Below are 25144 nucleotides of genomic sequence, written 5' to 3' on the forward strand. Positions count from 1 at the left end.
CGCCTGCTTCAAATGGTCCGACAGCCATGAGAAAACTCGTGATAATTTTACCACTGTTGCGGCAATGTTAAACTATGAGGCCAACATGGAGGTGATGGAATATTTGGAGAAAACTTCCCAGGCAAATATGCCAGATTTTGTGAAAAACTTCAGGGACTTCTATGGATCCTGTATGGAACAGCGGGAATTTAAGGCCCTTACATATATGCACTGGATGGAGAGGGAGGACAACATGAAATGGGCTCTCTTCACAGCCGACAATGCTGAGGATGTTGCGGTGTTCACTTGGCCCACCACCTTGGCCATGTTCCGCAAATATGGTTTCAATGATATTTTCCTTAAAGAGACAATTACCTACCAAAGTTCCGATAAGTTTACAATTGCCTTAAGTAAACCCAACTATGGTACATATAATTACCTCAACTCCTACCATATGGAGGAATTTAACACCAGCATTCCCTTACCACCGGATACCATGGATTTTATGAAGCTATGGGAGATCATTGATAAGTTTGAAGATAAATTAAATGACATAAAATTCGAAAAAGAGAAGAAAATTTATAAATTCAGTGAATTACCCTATGCCTGGATGAGGGAATATTTGCTGGTCCTGGCCAAACCTCAGGTGCTTGATGCCAACATGTTGCCTATATGGAGGCATTCGATAAGCTATTAAAGGAATATGATAATCTTTTCCTCACCCGCTATTTGGAAGTACGTTTCATCTACCATATGGCCATGGCCCAGAAACGGGATACACCCAATGAATGTATGACCACCGCCAAAAGTCTAATGTCCGTGGCCTTTGAGTGGATCTATGCAGTGCTACATCCAGAGCTGCAACATGAAATGGCCAAAATTTCTCAAATGTTTGAGAATATTGTGAAAAATGTCAACCGGACATTGCACATGGACAGGCATGGCCTGATACCCAAGGAACTATTCGAGAAATTGGACACCATTCAATTGAAGGTGGGAAATTTGCCACAAGAAAATGCCAAGGAAATTTTACAATCCTACTATCCCGATTTGAAACTCAGCCCCTTTGAATACTATGGCAATTATTTGAAATTATTGAGATTCCATTATGAACTCGAACATACCTACCTCAACTATGGTGACACCAATCATTTGCGGGACAACAAGGAATTTTTCTATAAAACCCCGGAATATAAATATGATCCAGAAATTCATCCCGAATACTATGCCCCTTTGAATATTTTGATCTTACCCTTGGCTCTATTGAGGCCACCCGTATATCATGTGGACTTTGAGGACTTTTTCAAACAAAGTTCATTGGGTTCCCTAATGGGTAATGGGATTTTTGGATCCTTCGAAACATTACATGATCGATTCGACGATGATCAACTCCAACAATTAGCTCAAGTTGTGGGAGTACATTCAGCATTTGAAGTCTTTTTCTCATCTCTGCAATCCGAGGATATTAGCCGTTATCAAACAATGTTCAATTTGACCTCTCTGCAGGAACTCAAGCAAATGTTCTTCCTCAATGCGGTCCACTATCGATGTGAATGGTATGTGGCCAATGCCGATGTTGTGGATTTTATGGCCACTCACTTGTCGGATTTTGCTGAATCGTTCGACTGTAAAATGAATAGTTTTTTGAAAATGTTCTAAAAAATGTTTCCGATTTGTGAATAAATGATAAACAAATGTCAACAAATTTTAAAATTGATTTCCAGTTTCAATGGCTTTTTTAAAATCAAATGTCAAAAATCTGTTAATTTACGAGACTTTGAAGTAGGAATTCCAATTTTTTTCAATTGGGCGCCAGATTTGTTTTGGTTTGTGTAGACAACTTCATGGGGAAAAATTTCTGAAATTGATATCCTGTTTCAATGGATTTTTAAAATCAAATGTCACAAATCTACTAATTAACGGGACTTTGAAGTAGGAATTCCATTTTTTACAATTGGGCGCCAAATTTGTTTTGGTTTGGGTAGACAACTTCATGGGGAGAATTTTTCTGAACTAAAAGGTGCATTCGATAAAAGTAACTGTCCTTTAAAAGAGGAAATGATTTTCAGACTCGGAAATAAATTATGTCCCTGTAGCTTCTACCGTGCCGAAGATATGGGTAAATAAAGACAACTCTCGAAATGGGGCGCATTTTTGGGAACAGGTCTTCTTAAGGACATATGTATCCTTTTGATAGATCCTATCCTTGTAAGGTAAATTTATTTTCAATGCCGAAATAATATTCTTACACTGACATAAAATTCATGCACGTAGCTCGTGTAATACTGGAGATATGGGCAAAATTAAACCATTTTCGAAATTTGTGAAATTTTTTGTCATTGTGAGTAATAACTTTCATGTAGGTATAACTTCTAAACTAATAGAGGTATCATTTTAAGTTTTCTTAATTTTGAAAGAAAGAGCACTTCGCCTAGACTCCCGAAAATTGGGCAGATACAACTTTCTCAGAGATGGAGATATGTATTCAGGGAAACCATACTCCAAATTTGTTCGAATTTTACCCTTTCTGTGTAGTCAAATTGTCGGCGTAAAAAGTTCTGAAGTAATAGATATATTTGGTTAAGTTAACTTGATTTCGAAAGAGGATGTCGTTGTTTTATTCCGACCGAAATTACGACGATGTAGCTTCCACCGTGCCAGAGATATGGGTAAATGGTGACAACTCCCTAAATTAGTTGCATTTCTGCTGTTTTTGGGAACAGTTCCTCTTTAAAGCATATCTTTGGCTTGGATAAGTTTTTTCTTTAAGAGTAAATTTGCTTTGAATACAGAGGTCATTCCGTTAAACTGACAAAAAATCCATGCACATATCTCATGTAATACTGGAGATATGGACAAAAGAAAATCAGTATTGGAATTTGTTAAATATTTTGTGATTGTGGGTAATAACTTTCATGTTGGTATAACTTCTGAACTAGTAGGGCTATCATGGTAAGGTTTTTTAATTTTGGAAGAGTGATCGATTTCTCTATACTCACTGAAAATTGAGCTGATATAGCTTTCACAGAAATGGAGATATGGATTAGCGAAAATAATACTGCAAATTTCTTCCCTTTGTGGCGTTATTGTGTAGTCAACTTTTGGGGGGATAACTCTTGAACTAATTGCTGTATCCAGTTAAGGTAACTTGATTTCGAAAGAAGACGTGATTTTCTGATACCAACCGAAATTACTTTCATATAGCTTTCACCGTACCAGAGATATGGGTAAATGGAGGGAGCTCACCATAATGTGTGAGATTTTTAGAGTCTTTCAGAAGAGTTATTTCAGAGGAAATAACTCGGGATCTGATAGTAGTACCCTTTTAAAGTAAATTTACTTACAATACAGAGACCCGGATTATTTATAAGACCTCCCCAGAAAGTCAAAAAAGGGCCCATTATGGAGGTCAACAACATTTATGGCAAATTATAGTTGACATTGTTACCTTACCAAAATATAACAATTTGTGGTAATACCTTTTTTGGGTCAAGATATATGGACCTGCTTCAAATCAACCCCATCATCTATACGGGGTGAGATAAAAAACTAAAACAAAGTCAAACGCCATAATTTTTACATTTTTAGTTTTTAAATTTTATCGAATGAAAGCAAAAAATGCCGGAAATAGCATCAAATTTTAGAATAAGTTTAGATTTGATTGGTCAACTTTGGCACTAATTATGGCCTTCAAATGACAATGAAAAACCGTCACACGCTGCCCGAAGTTCTGCAGTATTTTGACCCATTCCCGGCGAAGTGCTTTGCTTGAGGTGATCGACACTTTGGTATTTTTTAGTGCCAACCTTGCTTTACAAAATACTCCAGACGCGATAGTCCAACGGATTGGTATCCAGAGATTTTGCCGGCCATTGTGCGCTGGAAATGAAGCGAGGAACCACATTTTGTAACCATTCTTAGGTGGCGCATGCTGAGTGCAATGGCGCTGAGTTCTGTTGGAATGTCCAAGGTCTGCGGCCAAAATTTCGAGGTCTGCGGCCAGAATATTTTCGAGATAATATTCGGCATTTATTCTGATGCCACGCTCGATTAATACGAGCTGAGAGCGACCATCGGCTGTTATGGCGGCCCACACCATCACCATAGCCGGCGCTTGAGTTCTGGTGGCCAACCGAAGGTGCACATTTTCAGCTGACCTCTTTGGCAAGTAAACACGATCATTTTTTTTGTTTACAAACTGCTGGACAACGAATGTTTCCTCATCGGAGACGGAGAAAACTAAATTCGGCAGTTCACCACTTTCGGCCAAGCGAATCAACTCTAGCTCTTTTGAGTCTATTTTCTTTCTGTTACGGTGTGAGTTCTTGCACTTTTTGGAATTTCAATGGCTTTACCCTGAGCTCATTTTTCCATATTTACCGGGTCTTGGGTCAAAAATTTGTGGTCATAGGTCTGACCCCCAGGAAAAAAAAATTATTTCCCGGAATCAGAATAAAAATACCTACCACTGGAAAAAAAATTAATTATTCCCTGAGGATTCCCAGCTACGCATCCCAAATAATCAACTAATTAAGTAATCCTACTAACTTAGGTCCCAGATGCAATTCAAAATATTTATGGCATCTGCTTGACCCTAAATAATTGATAACAATATTATTTTTATACCCTCCACCATTCTATAGAGGGTATATTGACTTTGTTATTCCATTTGTAACTCCTCGAAATATTCATAATAGACCCTACAAGGTATCTATATTCTGGATCAGGATAAGATTCTAAGTCTGTCTCAGATAAAAGACTAAACTTGTGCATACATCCATAATTTACCAGCAGGCAGGTTAAGTTCGTAAATGGACCATGTCGGTCCACGTTTTCGTGCAGCCCCATATAACGGTAACTTCCGATATTCGGTATTTTCATGATTTTAGGGACATTATTTACCGGAATTATTTCAAATTTCGTATTTGAAGTTCGTAATGGGTACTACAGCTTATGACAAGAATTTTTGTATGCAGGTCTACGTTTTCGTATAGCCCCCATATAACGTAACCTCCCGATGTTCGGTATTTTGATGATTTCAGCAACATTATTCGCCGGCATCGTTCCAAATTTCATACCGAAAGATCCTAATGGGTACTAAAATCTATGGGAAAAAATGTTGTATGCAGGTCCAGATCTTCGTATAGCCCCCATATAACGGTACCTCCCGATATTCGGTATTTTCATGATTTTAGGAACATTATTGACTGGAATTATTTCAAATTTCGTATTTGAAGTTCGTATTGGGTACTACAGCCTGTGACAAAAATTTTTGTATGCAGTTTCAAGTCTTTGTATAGCCTCCACATAACGGTACCTCCCGATAGTCGGTATTTTGACGATATCAGCAACATTATTCCACGGAAACGTTTCAAATTTCGTACTGGAGGATCCTAATGGATACTACAAGCTATGGGAACAAATGTTGTATGCAGGTCCAGATCTTCGTATAGCCCCCATATAACGGTACCTCCCGATATTCGGTATTTTCATGATTTTAGGGGCATTTTTTACCGGAATTATTTCAAATTTCGTATTGGGTACTACAACTTATGACAAAAATGTTGGTATGCAGGTCTACGTCTTCGTATAGCCCCCATATAACGGTACTTCACTATATTCGGTATTTTGGCAATTTCAGCAATATTATTCACCGGAACCGTTTCAAATTTCGTATCTTAATGGTACTACAACCTATGGGAAAAAATCGAATGCAGGTCCATGTCTTCGTATAGCCCCCATATAACGGAATCTCCCGATACTCCATATTTTCATGATTTTTACGACATTATTACCAGAATTGTAACATAATTCGTATTTAAGGTTCCTAATGGGCACTACAGCCTTTGATAAAGAATTCGTATGCAGGTCCATGTCATCGTATAGTCCTCATATAACGGTTTTCATTTAAGTGGTAGTTTTCGGATTTTTTTTTGAAATTTTTCAATTTCCTTCGAATTGTTGGAGGGTATTAAAAGTTCGGCCCGGCCGAACTTAGCTGCCTGTTTACTTGTTTCATGCTTATCTCTTGATTTCATTATCAAAAATATAACCCGAATAAATTTGTCATAATAAATCTTTGAAATGTTCTATAAAAGCTGTGATTTGTTTGTTGCAAAACTTAGTTGAGACTTGAGAATCGAGGAATGATTTAATTAAACGGCGATTTGAGGATGAAGATGAAAATATATGTACTGATGCTATGGCTGGTGATCGCCCTTGCCGAGAAAGTGGTCATGGATCACAAAGCCATTAATGAAAAACAACGCAGGATGTTAATGAATTCCTTGGATATGGACTACAGACCCTGTTCAAATTTCTATCGTTACGCCTGCAATAAATGGTACGATCAGCAAAAGGAGCTCGGTGAAAATTATACCAGCGTTGCTGAGATGTTAAACTATGACGTCAATATGGAATTGATTGAGTATTTGCGGAATACTCCGGAGACAGATATGCCTGGCTTTGTGAAACTGGTCAAGGATTTCTATGTGTCCTGCCATGATACCTCTGAATTTACGCTTTTGGATTTTATGCATTTGATGGAGCGCGAAGATAACATGAAATGGGCTCTCTTCACACCCGATGATAGCAAAGATTTCCAGTTCGATTGGTCGTCGATTTCGGCTATGTTTCGCAAATATGGTTTCAATAATATTTTCCTAAGCGAATCGAGAGCTTATCAAGATGCCAATAGGGTTACACCATATTTGAATATGCCCAAATATAAGGAGACGTTTATGCACCTAATCAAATTTCAAATGGAAGAATACAACCGTAACATACCTCTGCCCCGCCATACAATGAGTTTTGAGGATTTATGGAAAATTATTAAGCCGTTTGAAAAAAAATTGCGTAAAATCAAAGTAGAAAAACCGCAGCAGCCAAAAATATTGAAATTCCAAGAACTACCCTGCAAAGTTACCTCAAAGCTTTGATGAAACCCCAAGTTATTGCTGCCGATATGGAAGTGGGTATTGACAATATGGCCTACATGGAGGCGCTGGATAATTTACTGCAACAATACGATGCGAAATTTCTGGCCCGCTACATGGAACTGCGTATCTTGGAGATTTCCTATAACTTAAACAAGGGTAGTACCGACAATCAATATATGACCATGACAAAAAGTCTATTACCCCTGGCCACTGAATGGATCTATGAGCAATTGCATCCGGAATTGCCACAGCAAGAATTGCCAAAAATCGCCGAAATGTTCGGAAACGTTGTGAAAAATGTCAACAAATCTCTGCACAGGGATACGAGTGGGATAAAACCCAAAGAATTACGGAACAAACTGGAAACAATGCACCTGAAAGTGGGTAATTTACCTCAGGAAAATGCCAAGGATCTTTTGGAATCCTACTATGCCGATTTGCAATTGAATCCGAACAATTATTATCACAACTATTTGAAAATATTGGAATTCTATTACAAGCTGGAGCAGAACTATTTCGATTACAAAGATTACGCCATAGATAAGGAATTTTTCTGTAAAACTCCCAAATACGAATACAATGCCGATATCCAACTCCGATATGTTGCCTCATTGAACCTCTTAATAATTCCCTATGGCCTATTGAGACCCCCCGTGTATCACATAGAATTGGAGGATATTTTCAATGAAAGTTCCTTGGCCACTCTAATGGGTATAAGTTTGTTTGAGGCCTTTTTAACGATCCCGCATCTACACTCGGATGAAATTAAGAAAATATCTGGAGTTGTTAGTCTCTATGCCACATTTGAGGGTTTCTTCTCGACGCTATCAGACGAAGAGATTTCACGCTATTTGGAGATGTTTGGCTTCCGTTCAGTGCAAGAACTTAAACAAATGTTTTTCCTCAATGCCATTCACTACAAATGTGAATGGTATTCGGGGTATGTTGGAAGTCTTAATTTTATGGTTAACAATTTGTCGGATTTTAACGAAGTGTGTGATTGTAAATTGCATAAGTTTTTGAGAATGTTTTAGAATTGTTTTGCCTTTTTTCTTAAATAAAATAATTGAGTAATGAAAAAAAAAAAAAAAAATAAAAACAAAGAAAACACAAAAAATCTTTGAAAGTCCCCCAACATTCGGAACGAGTTCGGCAATTTTTAAAAAAACAAAAAGGAGTCCGTTAAAAATTCGACGACGTGGACCTGCATAGGCAACTTTTGTCATAAGCCATTAACATTTTCAAATGCGAAACTTTAAAAAAAAGTTCGGTGAATAAATAAATACAGAATATCGGAAGGTACCGTACGGGGGCTATAGGAAGACGTGGACCTGCACAGACAATTTTCTGTCTCAGGATGTAGCACTTATTACGAACTTCAAATAACAAATTTGAAATATTTAGGTTGAATAAAGTCGCTGAATCATCAAAATACCGAATATCGGGAGGTGCCGTTATATGGCGACTATACCAAAACATGGACCTATACGGACAATTTTCTGTCTGAGGCTGTAGTATCCATTTCAAACTTCAAATACCAAATTTGAAACAATTCCGGTGAATAATGTCGCTAAAATCATCAAAATACCGAATATCGAAGGTACCGTTATATGGCGACTATACCAAAACATGGATCCACACGGACCATTTTCTGTCTGAGGCTGTAGTAGCCATTACGAACTTCAAATGCCAAATTTACAACAATTCTCGTGAATAATGTCGGTAAAATCATCAAAATACTGAAAATCGGAAGGTACCGTTATATGGGTGCTATACCAAAACGTGGACCTGCACAGACACTTTTCTGTCTGAGGCTGTAGTATCCATTAAGAACTTCTAATACCAAATTTGAAACAATTCCGGTGAATAATGTCGCTAAAATGATCAAAATGCCGAATATCGGGAGGTCACGTTGCATGGGGGCTATACGAATAGGTGGGCCTGCACAAACAATTTTCTGTCGTAGGCTGTATTATCCATTTCGAACTTCAAATACCAAATTTGAAACAATTCCAGTGAATAATGTCCCTAAAATGATCAAAATACCGAATATCGGAGGTGCCGTTATATGGTGGGCTACACCAAAACGTGGACCTGCACAAACAATTTTCTGTCTTGGGTTGTAGTAGCCATTACACACTTCAAATACCAAATTTTAAACAATACTGGTTAATAATGTTGCTAAAATCATCAAAATACCGAATATCGGGAGGAACCGTTACATGGGGGCCATACCAAAATGTGGACCTACTTGGCCCATTTTCACTATCAAAAGTCCTGCAGACATAATACACATTCGAATATTCAAAATTTTGAATCTTTGTGGGGGTTGTACGGTAGTGTCCATTTCTGCACCTGACGGAGGATTTGCAAGGTTAGGATTTCAAAGTTGGAGCAAAATCGGATTATCTTTTCTCTTTCGGTGCAATAAATTGTTTTCTTTTGAAAATATTGACATTTTGTGGGGCGGGTACCAGAAGGAGTGTACTTATATTGCCCATCTCCGAACTTGATCTAAGTTTAAAAATAATATTACGATGTGCCAAGATTGGATCAAATCGAATACTCCCTTTGAGAGTTATCTTGCACACTAGCCAGCCAGACAGACAGACAGACGGACATCCCTAGATCGACTCCAAATGTCCTGAAACGGATTTGATCCAAAGAGACCTAGGTCTTAAAATCGTTACTTCGATGAGGCACGTTTTGGCCGTTTCAAATGATATATACCCTCTCTAGCCATGTGGCTGAGGGTGTAAAAAAGCAGCAAAGTCCGAAAATTTAATCAAAATTTGCAAAAAAAGAATACCTCGAAAAATGCTGCTTAAAGGAAGATCGTTATATGGGGGCTATATGAAGACGAGGACCTGCATTAGTATTCAGAAGAGTGTAACAGATTTCATACTTGTGGGTAATACATTTCTAGGAGGCATAACTGCTGAACCAATAAAGCTATCACATTACGGTTCCGCTTAAAAATGGTCAACATATCATGGCGGTTTCCTTTTTTATTTCTCAGGAAAATTATTAACCCAGGTTCACTCTACATTCCTTTCTCTAGGGAAAAGGTGTTTAATAAAAGTTACTATTTTCAGAATTTTTTAATTGTTTGAATTTTTATTTTTTAAATTTAAATTATTTAAATTTTTTATAAAATATTTTTCTTTTTTTATAATCCAAATTTCCATTTAAAAAAATTTTTATCAAACCATTGAATATACAATCGAAACTTGAAGGTGATTCAAGTTTTTTTTTTTCGGATTTATTTTTTGTTTGAAATTTTTTATCTTTTTTTAAATTAATTTTTTTTTCAAAATCCAAATTTCCATTTCAAAACATTTTTATCAAACCATTGAATTTACAATCGAAACTTGAAGGAGATTCAATTTTTTTTCAGATTTATTTTTTGTTTGATTTTTTTTTTTTAAAAAATATTTTAACTTTTTTTAAATTAAATTTTTTTCAAAATCCTAATTTCTATTTCAAAACATTTTTATCAAACCATTGAATTTACAATCGAATGTCTCAATGAAATCGGACAAATTATTGATAACAAAATTGACCCGTTCCACATTGTTGAAATACCATTCGCATTGCTGGTGTATGGCATTAATGAAGAAGATTTGTTTGATTTGCTCGAGGGATGTCAGCTGGAACAATGTCTGATAGCGCAAGATCTCCTCAGGCTGGGCTGAAGAGAAAAATATCTCAAATGCTGAGTGTAGACTTGTGAGGCCGGCTATTTTTTGCACATGATTGGCATCAAGTCCCCCATTTTCTTCCACGGGGAATGCTTCAAAAATACCCATGGCCATGAGATGGGCCAGGGAACTTTGCTTGAAAATATCCTCAAAGGCTGCATGATATACCGGTGGTCGGAGCAGACCCAAAGGTAGCTGCAAAGTATTTGAAGTTTCGACATAGATGGGTGCAATTTCGGCATCATATTTAAATTCCTTGCGATTTTCCGCATTCTCCAATTGATAATGGAATTCCAGTAATTTCAAATAATTTCCATAATAATCATGGGATTGTAGTTTTAAACCCGAATAATAGTTCTCCAAAAGTTCCTTGTGATTTCCTTCGGGCAACATGCCAATCTTTAGCTGCATGGTCTCTAACTGCCTGAAGAACTCCTTGGGTATCAATGGACTTTTGGTCCCATACAGGGTTTTGTTAATATTTCGCACGGTATTCTCAAACATTTGTTGGATTTTGGGTATTTCAGAGGCTATCTTGGGATGTAGTTGTCCATAGATCCATTCACCGGCCAGAGGCATAAAACTTGTCCCGGTGGTCAAACATTCGTGGCTGGAATGGCGTTTATTGGCCATTTCCATGTAGTTTAGGAAACGTAATTCCAAATAACGACATAGGAATCCTTGATCGTATTCCTTTAATAGTTTATCCAGGGCCTCCATGTAGGCCACATTATCGATGCTAATGACCATATTTTCATCCACAGCCTGGGGATGCATTAGGGATGTTAGGTATCCCCCTAACCAGTCATAGGGTAATTCATGGAACTTAAATTGTCTGGCTTCTACATTTTCCCTTGGAATTTCTCGCAATTTATCTTCAAAGCGATCCACCAATTTCCAGAGTTCCTCAAAACTCATGGTGCCCTCGGGCAGAGGGATACTCTCATTATAGCCATTCAGTTGATAGGAATTTAGGTAATTGAATTTCTCCTCATAATCGGGACGATTTAAGTAGGTCACGCCAGTAGTGGCATCTTGAAATTTGCGGGAGTAGCTTACAAACATATCATTGAAACCATATTTGCGGAACTGGGCCAAAGTTGAGGGCCAATTGAACCCTTGCTCACCATCTTGCGGTGTGAGCAGGGCCCATGTTATTTTTTCTTCCTTCTCCATGGTCCTCATTAATTCCTCTAACTCAAATACTTCACGTTCCACACAGGATCCATGGAAAGTTTTAAGGGCTCTTACAAACTCTGGCATATTATCGGCGGGTGTCTTTTCCAAATATTCCAAAATTTCCAGATTTCCATGGAATTTCAAGGCCTCACCGACCGTGTGATATTGATCACTATACTCCTTGTGATTATCCAGCCAATTCGAACAGACATATTGATAGAATTCGGTACAGGGATCCAACGACTTGTCCAGAACATTCATAATGGTATGGAGATGTTTTCGATTCAAGGCTTCGGGATTTTCATCATGGCACCACACCACCGCCACCACCATAGAGGTCCATAAAAACAACAATAGCTGGACAAATAATTTCATTTTTTCGCCACTTGAAAATTTGATTTTTTTGGCTCTCTCATTCACGTGGAACTTCGACGAAATTCAAAACAACGACTGATGTTTTGAAACATTCGAAGTGACAGAAGAAAACCTTTTTTTATTAAAATTCATATCTCCGATGTGAGAGGTCAAACTAATTGTCAAAATGGTTATCTTGAAAAAAAAAATGCAAAATAGAAATTCTCACAGCAGCTAATCACAAAAACGGCCGGCAATCTCAGTTCTGCAATGATTTAACACCCCACTACCCATGGAGTGACGTAATATATTTGTTTTTATTTTTTTTTTCGAATCTGAACAATTGAGATAGGTTTAGATTTGAAAAATTGCAAACCAGACAACACGAAAAAAGGCGAACTTTTAATACCCTCCACCATTTGGAAGGAACTTGAAAAATTAAAAAAAATCCGCTCAAATGAAAAGTGTTATGTGGAGACTATACGAAGACGTGGGCCTGCAAACGAAATTTTTTGTCATAGGCTGTAGTACCCATTACGAACTTTAAATACGAAATTTGTTACAATTCCGGTGAATAATGTCGCAAAAATACAAAACTCTACATACGTAATTTGAAACTACTCCGGCGAATAATGACGCTAAAATCATCAAAACACCGAATATTGGGAGGTACCGTTATATGGGGGCCATACCAAGACGTGGACCTGCATACGAAATTTTTTTTCCATAAGATCTCCCAATACGAAATTTTGAAAAGATTCCGGTGAATATATAATGTTGCTGAAATTATCAAAATACCGACTTTCGGGAGCTACCATTATATGGGGGCTATTCGAAGACGTGGACCTGCATACAAAAATGTTTGTAGGCTGTAGTACCCAATACGAACTTCTTACATGAAATTTGAAAAAATTCCGGTAAATATTGTCGCACAAGTCAGAAAAATACCGAATATCGGGAGGTACCGTTATATGATGCTATACGAAAACGTGGACCGACATGACCCATTTACGAACTTAACCTGCCTACTGGTAAACTATGCATGTATGCAAAATATTAGCCTTTTATCTCAATTCGTACGAAAGATAGCGTGATTACAAATGACAGACATATATATGGACAGACATATCTGACATAGCTAGATCGTCTTAGAATTTTACGCTGACCCAGAAAATATATATTTTTTGTAGGGTCTGTTATAAATATTTCGAGGAGTTATAGACGGAATGACAAACTCAATATACCCGCCATAAAATGGTGGTGAGTTTATAAAAAAGAAGAAATTGGAGAAAACGAAAGTTTTTACCTTGAAACTGGTACTAAATTGTTCCAAAATTTAGTACCATTTAGTACTTTTCGTGCACATAAGTACACATTTTAAAAACTTCCTCCATAAAGCCAAACCTACACTGCGCAAGTAATTTTAACTTCAGAATTCCAGCTCCATCTGTTTCTCGAAATTAGAATTGTACTAAATTTAGTACTTTTCGTATACCTGCCAGAAAAACCTCCTTACATTGACTCTATTCCCCAACCTTGATTTCCATTTCAAATTTCAAGTTTTTAACTCTAGCCGTTCAATGATGCCAAATAGTACCAAATGTCGTATATTTTAATACTTTTCGTACACTTATAGTCCAAAAACCCTTTGGTACATCTATCATACACTCCATCAGTGACCCTCACTCCAAATTTAAGAGTTCTACTCAAATACAAAGGGTACCATATTTAGTACCTTTTATTACTTTTCGTACCGTTCTTTTACGCATTTCCAAAAATTAAGCCATATCTGAATCATTCGTACCAAGAGTGACCCTCAACCAAAATTTCAAGATTCTAGCTTCAGCCGTTTCGTCTGGGCGTTGATGAATCGTTAAGTCAGTCAGTCAGTCAATTGCTCTCTACCACCAAACATAGTAGAGAGGATATACAGGGTGAGATGCAAAAACTGCAACCAACTTCAGATAAGCCACTCGTCCGACAGCTGTTAAAATTATTCCAGTGATAGCTCACTATATTGTTTACAAGCGTACAAAAGCATTTTGGGGAGAATTTTCCAGAAAAAAAGTTATTCGTGATGGAGTTCAAGCGTGATAGTGTGATCTCTTTATACTTGGCTGAAAAACCAGAAGCGGCTAACGTTAGAGCACTCCAGCATTTAAATGTGAATACATATTTTGTGTGTCGTACCATCGCTCGTCACCGTGATACTGGTAGCGTAATCCGACGTTAAGGAAGTGGACGGAGGAAAACAGCAACATCAGCAGAAATGGTTCGAAAAGTAGAAGCAGCGATTTGATCGAAACCCGCGTCGCAATGGCCGACGAGCTGAAATGGCTCGTGAGCTGAACATATTGCAATATTCCATTCGGCAAATATTGAAAAATGAGCTGCCGAATTTGGTTTGGTTCTCCGATAAGAAAACATTCGTTATCCAGAAGTTTGGAAACAAACAAAATGATTGTGTTTACTTGCCAAAGAGGTCAGCTGACCTCAAGCGCCGGCCAAGGTGATGTTGTGGGCCATAAGACATAACAGCCGATGGTCGCTCTCCGCTCGTTTTAATCAGAATAAATGCCGAATATTATTGCGAAAATATTGTGGAGGGTGTATTAAAGCTTTAAGCACCTTCGGTTGGCCACCAGAACTCAAGCGCCGGCCAAGGTGATGTTGTGGGCCATAAGCCATAACAGCCGATGGTCGCTCTCCGCTCGTTTTAATCAGAATAAATGCCGAATATTATTGCGAAAATATTGTGGAGGGTGTATTAAAGCTTTGAGCAAGCAAACATTTTGGGCGCAGAACTTGGACATTCCAATAGTACTCAGCACCATCGCACTCAGCACGCGCCACACAAGAATGGTTACAAAATGAGGTTCCTCGCTTCATTTCCAGCGCACAATGGCCACCAAAATCTCCGAATACCAATCCGTTGGACTATTGTGTCTGGAGTATTTTGGAAAGCGAGGTTGGTACCAAAAAATACCAAAGCGTCGATCACCTCAAGCGAGCGCTTCGCCGGGAATGGGCCAAAATACCGCAGAGCAACATTCGGTCAGCGTTTGATGGTTTCATGGGCCGTTTGAAGGCCATAATTCGTGTCAAAGGTGACCAATTCGAACAAATCTAAATTTATTCTAAAATTTAACGCTTTTTCCGACATTTGTTTCATTCATTCAATAAAATTAAAAAACATGTAAAAATTATGGCGTTTGACTTTGTTGCGGTTTTTCTTTATCTCACCCTATATTTAAAGTTCGTAATGGGTACTACAGCCTACAAAAAATTCGTATGTAGGTTCACGTCTTCGTATAGCCCCCATATAACGGTACCAATAATCTGTATTTTGATGATTTCAGCAACATTATTCACCGGAATTATTTCAAATTTCGTATTGGAAAATCTTAATGGATACTACAACCTATGGCAAAAAATTTCGTATACAGATCCACGTCTTCGTATAGCCCACATATAACGGTACCTCCCGATACTCGGTATTTTCATGATTTTTACGACATTATTCACCGGAATGGTTTCAAATTTCGTATTTAGAATTGCTAATTGGTACTACAGCCCATGACAAAAAATTGCCCTTGCAGGTCCAGGTCTTCGTATAGCCCCCATATATCGGTACCTCCCGATATTCGGTATTTTTATTATTAAGAGACAGACATTATTCACCGGAATGGCTTCAAATTTCGTATTTGATATGGGTACTCGAGTCTATGACAGAAAATTGCCCGGCATAAATATATCACCCTACATATTTTCAGTATTTTGATGGTTTCAAAAACATTATTCACCGGATTTTATTTTTCAAGTTTGAATATTGTAATGACCTACGACAAAAGTTTCCTATGCAGGTCCACGTATAGACCCCAACATAAGGGAGACTTTCTACATTCGGTATATTTAAGATTATAATTTTTAACGGATTTTATTTTTTTGAAAATTGCCAAATTTGTTCCAAATGGTGGAGGGTATTTAAAGATCGACCCGGCCGAACTTACAGCTGTTTTACTTGTTTTATCTGTATTAGATGAAGTGGAATATTTCGGTCTGTTATAGTTGTTAACTCACGCATATTTCAAATTTTTCCAAAAATTTGCATATATCTCATATAAAATATGGAAAGTAGTCGATACAGTCCAAATCTGTGACATTGCAAAATTTTTATTAGTCTCTGGTCAGATACGAATTGGTCAATATTGGCCAACTTCTTTGGAACCTCCACCATACTTGCTAATTGTTGGCTGAACCGCACCACAATGTATGTGCAAATAATACATGTTATTCCAATTTTGTATTTGGGCGCCATTTGTTATCAAAAATCAGAGTTCAAGCCGATGTTAAAAAAGTTGATCTGGCGCCCAAATGTTCAAAATAGTATATATTTATATTTAAAGTGATGCAATGAAAATGGCTTTCTTGGGAGAGATACTAAAAGAATAGCTGGGAAAAGAGCTACAAGGCGTGTGCAAATTGCCATTTATAATTTTCTTCCAGAAATTTAAATTTTACCAAATTTTGTATTTGGGCGCCATTTGGAACGTTTCCCTTTCGAGACAAGGTAAAGGTCACCAAAATCAAAAAACAAATATAAAAATTAAATCAACATCAGCCTTATCCTTCTTATATAATTATATTTATTTTCCGATTTCAAAATTAATTTCAAAATAAATCAAATTCTTGTTCCTAAAACATTTTCACATAGTTATTCAATTTACAATCATAGACTTCGGTAAAAGCTGACAAATGACTCACAGTCGAATCGACATAGTGTTGCAAGCTGGCGGGAATCCATTCGCATTTGTAGTGGACCGAGCCGAGGAGGAACATTTCCTTGAGTTGTTGCAGTGTGGTGAAGCCAAACATTGTTTGGTAGCGGCTAATCTCTTCGGCGGTTAGAGTTGAGAAAAATGCCTCAAATGATGAGTAGAGACCTATAACACCGGCTATTTGTTTAACATCGTCAGCGGGGAAACCATCATCATCAACCCCCAGGAAGGCATCAAATATTCGCACAGCCATGAGAGTGGCCAGTGAACTCTGCTTGAAAATATCCTCAAAGTCGGCATGATATACGGGTGGTCGGAACAGGCCCAATGGGTAAATGAAAAGATTCATCGATGCCACATATGTCGGCTCAATATCCGCTTCGTAGTCATAATTTGGTTTGTTTTGATAGAACATCATGTCATCTTCGACAGCGTATTTGCTGTCCTGCCAGAATTTAAAATAAAATTTCATGATTTCCAAATTATTGAGATAATAATCCGAGGGTGTCAACTTCAACTGGGCATAGTACGATTCCAACAGATCCTTGGCATCCCTTTCTTGTGGTAAATTGCCGACTTTCATGTGCATGGTTTCCAGTTTATCAAAGAACGCCTTGGGTATGACTCCACTCACATCCAGGTGCAAAGATTTGTTGACACTTCGCACCATATTTTCAAAGATTTGTTTGATTTTTGGTACTTCCTCCACCAGTTCCGGGTGCATTTGTCCATAGATATATTCCGTGGCCATGGGGAAGATATTTTTCGTAATCGTCATACACTTGCTGGGGTAGCTACGTTGATTTAGCTTATCAAAAATCTGCATAAATCGCAATTCTATGTAACGTGCCAGGAATATGGCATCGTAGGGCTTGAGGAAATTATCCAAGGTTGCCATGTAGGCCATATTGTAAACTCCTACTTCCATATCGGGATCGATGGCTTGTGGGTGTAGCAAGGCCTTGAGGTAACTCTGCATCCATGGATAGGGTAGTTCATGGAATTTAAACATTGTTGGCTCCGTCTCTTTCGGGACTTTAATTTCACGGAACTTGTCCTCAAACGTATCAATGATTTCCCATAATTCCTCAAAATTCATGGTGCCGCTGGGCAGGGGTATGGTGCGATTATATTCCTCCATTTCAAAGTGGAATATATAGTTGAAACTACTGAAGTTGGGCATTTTAAAGTACATTGTAAATTTATCGGCATCTGGAGACTTTTTCGCTTCGCTGCGGAACAAATAATTGAAACCATATTTACGGAACCTTGCTGCAATTGCAGTCCAGTCGAAAACAAAATCTTCGCTATTGTCCGCAGTGAATAGGGCCCATTTCATATTCTCTTGTCTCTCCAGCAAATGCATGAAATCCAAAATTGTCAACTCCGCAGTTTCCCTACAGGACACAAAGAAATCCTTGACCATTTTCACAAATCCTGGCATATTCGATTCGGGTGTTTTTTCAAAATACTCCATCAATTCCAGATTGACCTCATAGTTTAACATCTCAGCAACGTTGGTGTAATTGTCACGTTTCGCCTTGTGATTTTCCGACCATTTATAACAGGCATAATTGTAGAAAGTCGTACAGGGTCTGAAGTCTGTATCGAAATTATCCATCAAAAGGCTGCGTTGTTTTTCATTGATAGTCTTGTGGTCGTCCTCGCCGGACACCATCACCGCGCCAAGTGAGGCCGCCAACAGCAAAACACAAATTTTCATGTCGTCTCAGGGTACACCACGTCAAATGAGTTCTCTTCAAATGTCTAATCCAAACTAAATTTTGCCCTGGCAAATTCCCGTTTTTTATAGGATTTTTTTTTTGAAGATAAGTTATAATGAACTTAGGTTTTTTAGATTTGAAAAAAAAAAAAATAATTGTCACGAGAAAAATAAAATGTTTTGTTATCAAAAATCAAAGTTCAAGCCGATGTCAAAAAAAGTGAATCTGGCGCCCAAATGTTGAAAATAGTATATTTAAAGTGATGCAATGAAAATGGCTTTCTTGGGAGAGATACTAAAAGAATAGCTGGGGAAAAAGCCATAAGGCGTGTTCAAATTTTTGCAGCGAATTCGCCGAAGATGCTAAATTTGGTTGAAACAAAATAGTTTTTTTTTTTCAGTTCCAGTTCTATCGTTTCACACAAATCCCAATAGTACGAAATTTTGTACACATAAGTACAAATTTGCAAAACTTCCCACATACCCCAATCCTACACTACAAATTTCCCTCCTACACTCAAATCCCATAGAAATTTGTGCAAAATTTAGTACCATTTAATGTACATTAGTACGAATGTCCAAAGATCCTTACAAACCCCAATGACGACACTTCAACAGTCATCATAATTCTAAATATCAGGATTCCAGCCCTATCGGTTCGCTCAAATCATATTTGTTCCAAATTTGGTACATTTTCGTAAAATTGTACCAAATTTAGTACATTTGTACAAATAATTACACATTTCCAAAATTACCTACATATCCAAATCCTACACTCATACAGTAACCCTAATTAAAATTTTTAGGATACCAAGTCTATTGGTTCACCCAAATCCAAATTGTTCCAAATTTAGTACCATATGGTACACATAAGTATGAATTTTCAAAACTACCTACATACCTCAGTCCCATAATGGAATAGTAATAAATATTTCTAAATTTCAGAATTCCAGCTCTCTTGGTTCACCCAAATCGAAATTGTACCAAATTTAGTAACATTTAGTACCTTTCGCACACATACGTACACGTTTAGATAACTTCCCCCACATCCCAATCCTACACCCCGCCTACATATCAAATTTCAGAACTTCAGCTCCAACCGTTCACCCAAATTTAAATTGTACTAAATTTAGTACCATTTAGTATACTCTTGGTATACCTGAGTACACACTTAGTTTTGGACTCTACACCTCCTTACATGGACTCTACTCCCCAACCTCGATTCCCATTCCAAATTTTCTGCTCTAACTGTTCACATGATACGAAATGGTACCAAATGTAGTATATTATAGTACTTTTCGTACACTTATAAATCAAAAAATTCTTTGGTACACCAATCATGCTCTCCATCAGCGACCCTTATTCCAATTTAAGAGACAGCTACATTAATTTACTTCACCTCTTTACTGCACTGACTGGCTGGTAATCTACCCACTCGTATTTATGGGTCCTCATTTAATACATAGCAATTACGAGAATTCCAATCCTACCAAAATCACGTCAATGAGCATATAAGCACATATACAAATCAGTAAAGAAAGTCCTAAAGTCGGGCGGGGCCGATTTTATGATACCCTACACCACTTTGCTAATTTAGTTGAGCTGTACATAACAATTAAAAGTTTTTATGGGAGAACTCAATCATACACGCTATGATTATAATTATAATTTAAAGTTCCGAGGACTAAATATGCCGAAGCATTTGTATTTTTTAAATTCGGACTTGTATTGCCCATTTGGTGCACAATTAATTTGAAATCGGATAAAAATATATATGGGATCTATATCCAAATCGGAACCAATCTCAATAAAATTTGGCAAAGATATTTCTGAGCTGCATTTGATACATTTCCCTGAATATCGTTGTTACGGAGTGCATATGACGCCTGCGGAGGACTAAAAAAACAAATCGGATGAACAATATATATGGGAGCTATAGCTATATCCGAACCGATCTTCACCAAATTTGGCATACTACCTTCTAGACTCAATTCGGTCGTGTGTGCCAAATTCCATCCCATTTGGGCAAATCTTAGACGTTTGGTGCACAATAAAATGTAAATCGGACGAAGTTATATATGGGAGCTATATCCAAATCCAAACCGATCTCGTTAAAATTTAGCAAATGTATTTCTGAGCTGCATTTGATATATTTCCCAAAATGTTGTTGTTACAGAGTGCATATTACGGCTGCAGAGTACAAAACTAACAAATCGGATGAACAATATATATGGGAGCTAAAGTTATATCCGAACCGATCTTCACCAAATTTGACATACTAGCTTCTAGACTCAATTCGGTAGTAAGTGTCAAATTTCATCTCATTTGGGCAAATGTTAGACGCTTGGTGCACAATCAAAGGTAAATCGGACGAAGTTATATATGGGAGCTATAGCTATATCTGAACCGATTTCGATCAAATTTGGCATACTGATTTTTAGGTCGAATCTGACCGTACGTGCAAAATTCCATACTATTCGGACTTATATTACACGTTTGGTGCACAATAAAAGTCAAATCGGACGATGATATATATGGGAGCTATATCTAAATTTTGACCGATTATCTTCAATTTCAATAGAGTTCGTCCTTGGGCCAAACAAATGATTTGTGCAAAATTTCATCTGGATAGGGCAATAAATGCGAACTGTACTTTGTTTACAAAAATACATGGACAGACGGACGGACGGACGGACATGCATTAATCGACTCAGAATGTGATTCTATGCAGATCATCAAAAGGAACTATGTGTATGTATCTCGTTTCCTTTTGCCTGTTACAAACAATTACACAAAGACATAATACCCTGACCACCTTGTGGTGTAGGGTATAAAAACACACAGACAAGCATTTTTATGTTCACCACATATCACTAAGAAGAGGTTAGAGTAGCAGAAGGTGGATTGCACAAATTAAAAGTAAGCAATGAATAAAAAAAATAAATCGCTCAACAGACCATATTGGAATAAAAATTATGGTCATATTATCGCTAAAAAATGATGACCATAGCCGTTTTCAATTAAAACAAAAACATTGTCAATTCATTTAATTCAATTCATTTATTAGATATAATATTGAATAAAACTACTGCAATATGTTTCCCTTTGTCAGGGGGTATTTTATTGGACTTTTCTGTTGAAACAAAGTAATTTTTTATACCCTCAGCCATATGGTCGTAATAACGGTTTTAGACCAAAGGTTTCTTTGGACCAAATCCGTTTCGGAACATTTGGAGTCGATCTTCAAATTTCACACATCCCAATAAATTTATAAACCCACCATGTTATATATACATATATATATATATACATATATATATAGATTGAAAGGTCATTATTCACCGGAAATGTTTCAAATTGGGTATTTGAAGTTCGTATTAAATACTACAGTCTGAGACAGAAAATTTATGATTTTTTGATGATTTTAGGTATTTGAAGCTCGTAATGAATACTACAGTCTATACGGAAAATTGTCTGTGCCAGTTCACGTCTTCGTATAGCCCCCATATAACGGTACCTCCCGATATTCGGTTTTTATCAGTTTCGCATTTTAATATTCTAATGGGTTATGACAAATGTTGCCTATTCAGGTCCTCGTCGTCGTATAGACCCTAATATAACGGCTACATTCGATAATTTTAAAATTTCAACAGAATTTTTAACGGATTTGATTTTTTTGGAAAATTGCCAAGTTTGTTCCAAATGTTGGAGGGTATTCAAAGTTCGGCCCGGACTAACTTACAGATTTTTTACTTGTTTTTAAAAAACTAGGTTTTATCGTAATATCGTAATCCTTGACTTGATAGTTTTCTCAGTAAACTTTTCAAGTAGTTCGAAACGAAATAGCAATTCTGATGCACCCATCATAATTTAGTAGAGGGTAAGAATATATTTTTGAAATTTATAAGTAATGTGACAGACATATCGCACCATTCTGCATTTGCAAATTTAGAAATTTATTGCAATATCCCGATGACATTTTCACCGTGAGCTGGGATGTTATGGGAATTTAGTTTTATTACCCATCCATAGTCACGAATTCGAGAAATTTTATAATTCTGATGCTTTGACCTTGAACATAAAAACATATGAATTTTTTTTTTTGTGATAATACTCACAAGGTGAAGCGGGACATTTCTACATTTAAATGGCTTTCAAAATTTCTATAAATAGCCTGGATTTGTGTCTTTTCAAAATCAGTTTGAATTTCGAACGTATAGAAGAAAAACGAAGAAGTTATAGGCCCTCGAAGGAAGAAAAGAAGAGAACTCTGGTGGAAATGAAAATTGTGATCCAACTTTTTTTGCTCTTGGCCACCTTCGCCGCCTTGGTGTGCTCCAATGACGACGACAATGATTTGCTGGCAATAAATCGAAAACACCATCAACAGGTTATGGAGCACTTACGAACCGACTTCGATCCCTGTAGCCAATACTATGAATATGTGTGTGCAAAACGGCAGAGCAGTGATGACGATAATTCGGAAGCCATGAACATGGAAATAAAGGAATATTTGGAAAAGACCCCATTGGAGGAGATGCCCGAATTTGGTAAAGCTTTCAGGGATTTCTTTGAATCCTGTATGCAGGAGGACAAATTTGATTGGTCGAAATTTATACAACGTGTGGAGCAGGAGGAAAATATGAAATGGTCACTATTTCTGACACCGAACAGCAGCAACCGCCATGAGGGTGTGGTTTTGTATTGGCCCTCAACATTGGCCACATTTCGTAAATATGGTTTAAATGATATTTTACTAAGCGTATCTCGGGTATATCGAAATGCCACCAACTTTTGGCTTTACCTGGATAATCCCCTAACACTGGACCTGGTGGAAGACGATGAGAGGCATGAATATCAGCAAGCCATAAAACTTCCGCCAGAAGCAATGATGACATTAGAGGATTTGTGGCCAAGGATTAGTGCATTTGAGGAAGAAGTAGAAAACATTGATTCTCTTCGCTGGAGTGGAGAGGAGGGAACATTTAAATTCAATCAGCTGCCCTATCCTTGGTTACAAAAATACATCGGCACTTTAATGGAATCTCAGGATATTGAGGCTAATGTGGAAATAGTTATTTCTGACATGGCCTATATGAAAGCCCTGGATCGGCTGGTTCGGGAATACGGCAACGATTTCATCTGTCGTTATTTGGAAATACGTTTTATCAAACATTTGGGGATGGAGAACGATAAGCGTGGTTCGCTCAACAAATGTATGTCCTATGCAAAACGATTCATGCCCATGGCCACTGAATGGATCTATGGACAAATACATCCCGAGTTAATTGCCGAAATACCCAAAATCCACGAACATTTTGAACAGGTCCGATACAATATTAACAAAACACTGCACACGCACAACAATGGCATAATAGCCCCCGAGTTTCTTAGGAAATTGCAGACCATGCACTTCAAGGTGGGTAATTTGCCACAAGAAAATACCACGGAGCTCTTGGAAAACTACTACCTGCGTTTGAAAACAAACTCCGGTGATTATTATGGCAACTATTTGAAATTATTGAAATTCCATAGAGATGTGATAGACGACATGTCCGAAAGTTACAAAAACCTCGATAATCTGCAGGCGGATAAGGCATTTTTCTTTAAAACACCCAACATCGAAGCCGAATCCGATATCCATCCACAATATATTGCGAATATGAATCTCTTGATATTACCACTGGGTGTTTTACGACCGCCGGTATACCATGTTGGCTTTGAGAATCTCTTCAAAGTCAGCTCCTTGGACACTCTGCTGGGCGTCAGCGTATTTGCTGCTTTTCCTCGGCTCTATAAGGATCTAAGTATTTATGCGATACCACAAATTGTTGGCATCACAAGTTTACACTCATCGTTTGAGACATTTTTCTCATCCCTACCAGCTGACGAGATGGAAAAGTATCTGAAAATGTTCGATCTGACGTCGTTGCAGCAACTGCAACAGCTGTTCTTTGCCAATGCCATACAACATCAATGCACTTGGCGTTTCTATAAATCGCGTCATGTCAATACTGTTACCAATCACTTGGCCGAATTCATTGAGGCATACGACTGTAAAGCCCTCAAATTGTTGAGAAAGTTTTGAAAAAAAATCATATTTTTTTTATAATTTTAAGAAATAAAATAACAAATTAAACAATACAAAAAAAAAAAAAAAACAAAAACAAATTTAAAAACCAGTAAGTTCGGCCGGGCCGAACTTTGAATAACCTCCACCAAATGGTACACATTTGGCAATTTTCAAAAAAAATAAAATCGTTAAAAATTCTGTAAAAATCTTAAAACTTCAGAATGTCGCCGTATATACGACGACGTGGACCTGCATAGGCACCATTTATCATAAGCCATTACAATATTCAAGTGTGAAACTTGAAAAAAAAAATCTGTTTATAATGTCGCTAAAATCTTCAAAATACCGAATATAGGGCGGTACTATGGGGGTTATAATACGTGGATCTGCACAGAAATTTTTCTGTCATAGGCTGTAGT

At 37.4% G+C, this 25144-nt stretch overlaps 5 protein-coding genes across 5 annotated transcripts; 3 read left to right on the forward strand and 2 right to left on the reverse strand.

Annotated features, from left to right (window-relative positions):
• Positions 1–732: 732 nt before the first annotated feature.
• On the forward strand, positions 733–1638 carry LOC109612167 (uncharacterized). The gene has a single exon (XM_020035956.2). The coding sequence runs from the start codon at positions 733–735 to the stop codon at positions 1636–1638; it is 906 nt and encodes a 301-aa protein (XP_019891515.2).
• Positions 1639–6916: 5278 nt separating this feature from the next.
• Positions 6917–7951, forward strand: LOC101899526 (uncharacterized). The gene has a single exon (XM_020035951.2). The coding sequence runs from the start codon at positions 6917–6919 to the stop codon at positions 7949–7951; it is 1035 nt and encodes a 344-aa protein (XP_019891510.2).
• Positions 7952–10332: 2381 nt separating this feature from the next.
• LOC101898136 (phosphate-regulating neutral endopeptidase PHEX-like) lies at positions 10333–12316 on the reverse strand. Its single transcript, XM_005181280.3, has one exon. The coding sequence runs from the start codon at positions 12170–12172 to the stop codon at positions 10400–10402; it is 1773 nt and encodes a 590-aa protein (XP_005181337.3). The 5' UTR covers positions 12173–12316; the 3' UTR covers positions 10333–10399.
• Positions 12317–16846: 4530 nt separating this feature from the next.
• Positions 16847–18652, reverse strand: LOC101899681 (uncharacterized). The gene has a single exon (XM_005181289.1). The coding sequence runs from the start codon at positions 18650–18652 to the stop codon at positions 16847–16849; it is 1806 nt and encodes a 601-aa protein (XP_005181346.1).
• A 4147-nt stretch (positions 18653–22799) lies between these two features.
• On the forward strand, positions 22800–24740 carry LOC105261678 (uncharacterized). The gene has a single exon (XM_011293282.1). It carries the CDS (start codon positions 22800–22802, stop codon positions 24738–24740), a length of 1941 nt encoding a protein of 646 aa, XP_011291584.1.
• Positions 24741–25144: the final 404 nt, after the last annotated feature.

The sequence above is a fragment of the Musca domestica genome, unplaced genomic scaffold (assembly GCF_030504385.1).
Source record: "Musca domestica strain aabys unplaced genomic scaffold, Musca_domestica.polishedcontigs.V.1.1 2, whole genome shotgun sequence".
Lineage (NCBI taxonomy): Eukaryota > Metazoa > Arthropoda > Insecta > Diptera > Muscidae > Musca > Musca domestica.

Coding starts and splice junctions, on each gene's coding strand:
- LOC101898136 (XM_005181280.3), bottom strand. CDS start 12,172: ATGAAATTATTTGTCCAGCTATTGTTGTTTTTATGGACCTCTATGGTG.
- LOC101899526 (XM_020035951.2), top strand. CDS start 6,917: ATGAAACCCCAAGTTATTGCTGCCGATATGGAAGTGGGTATTGACAAT.
- LOC109612167 (XM_020035956.2), top strand. CDS start 733: ATGGCCATGGCCCAGAAACGGGATACACCCAATGAATGTATGACCACC.
- LOC101899681 (XM_005181289.1), bottom strand. CDS start 18,652: ATGAAAATTTGTGTTTTGCTGTTGGCGGCCTCACTTGGCGCGGTGATG.
- LOC105261678 (XM_011293282.1), top strand. CDS start 22,800: ATGGCTTTCAAAATTTCTATAAATAGCCTGGATTTGTGTCTTTTCAAA.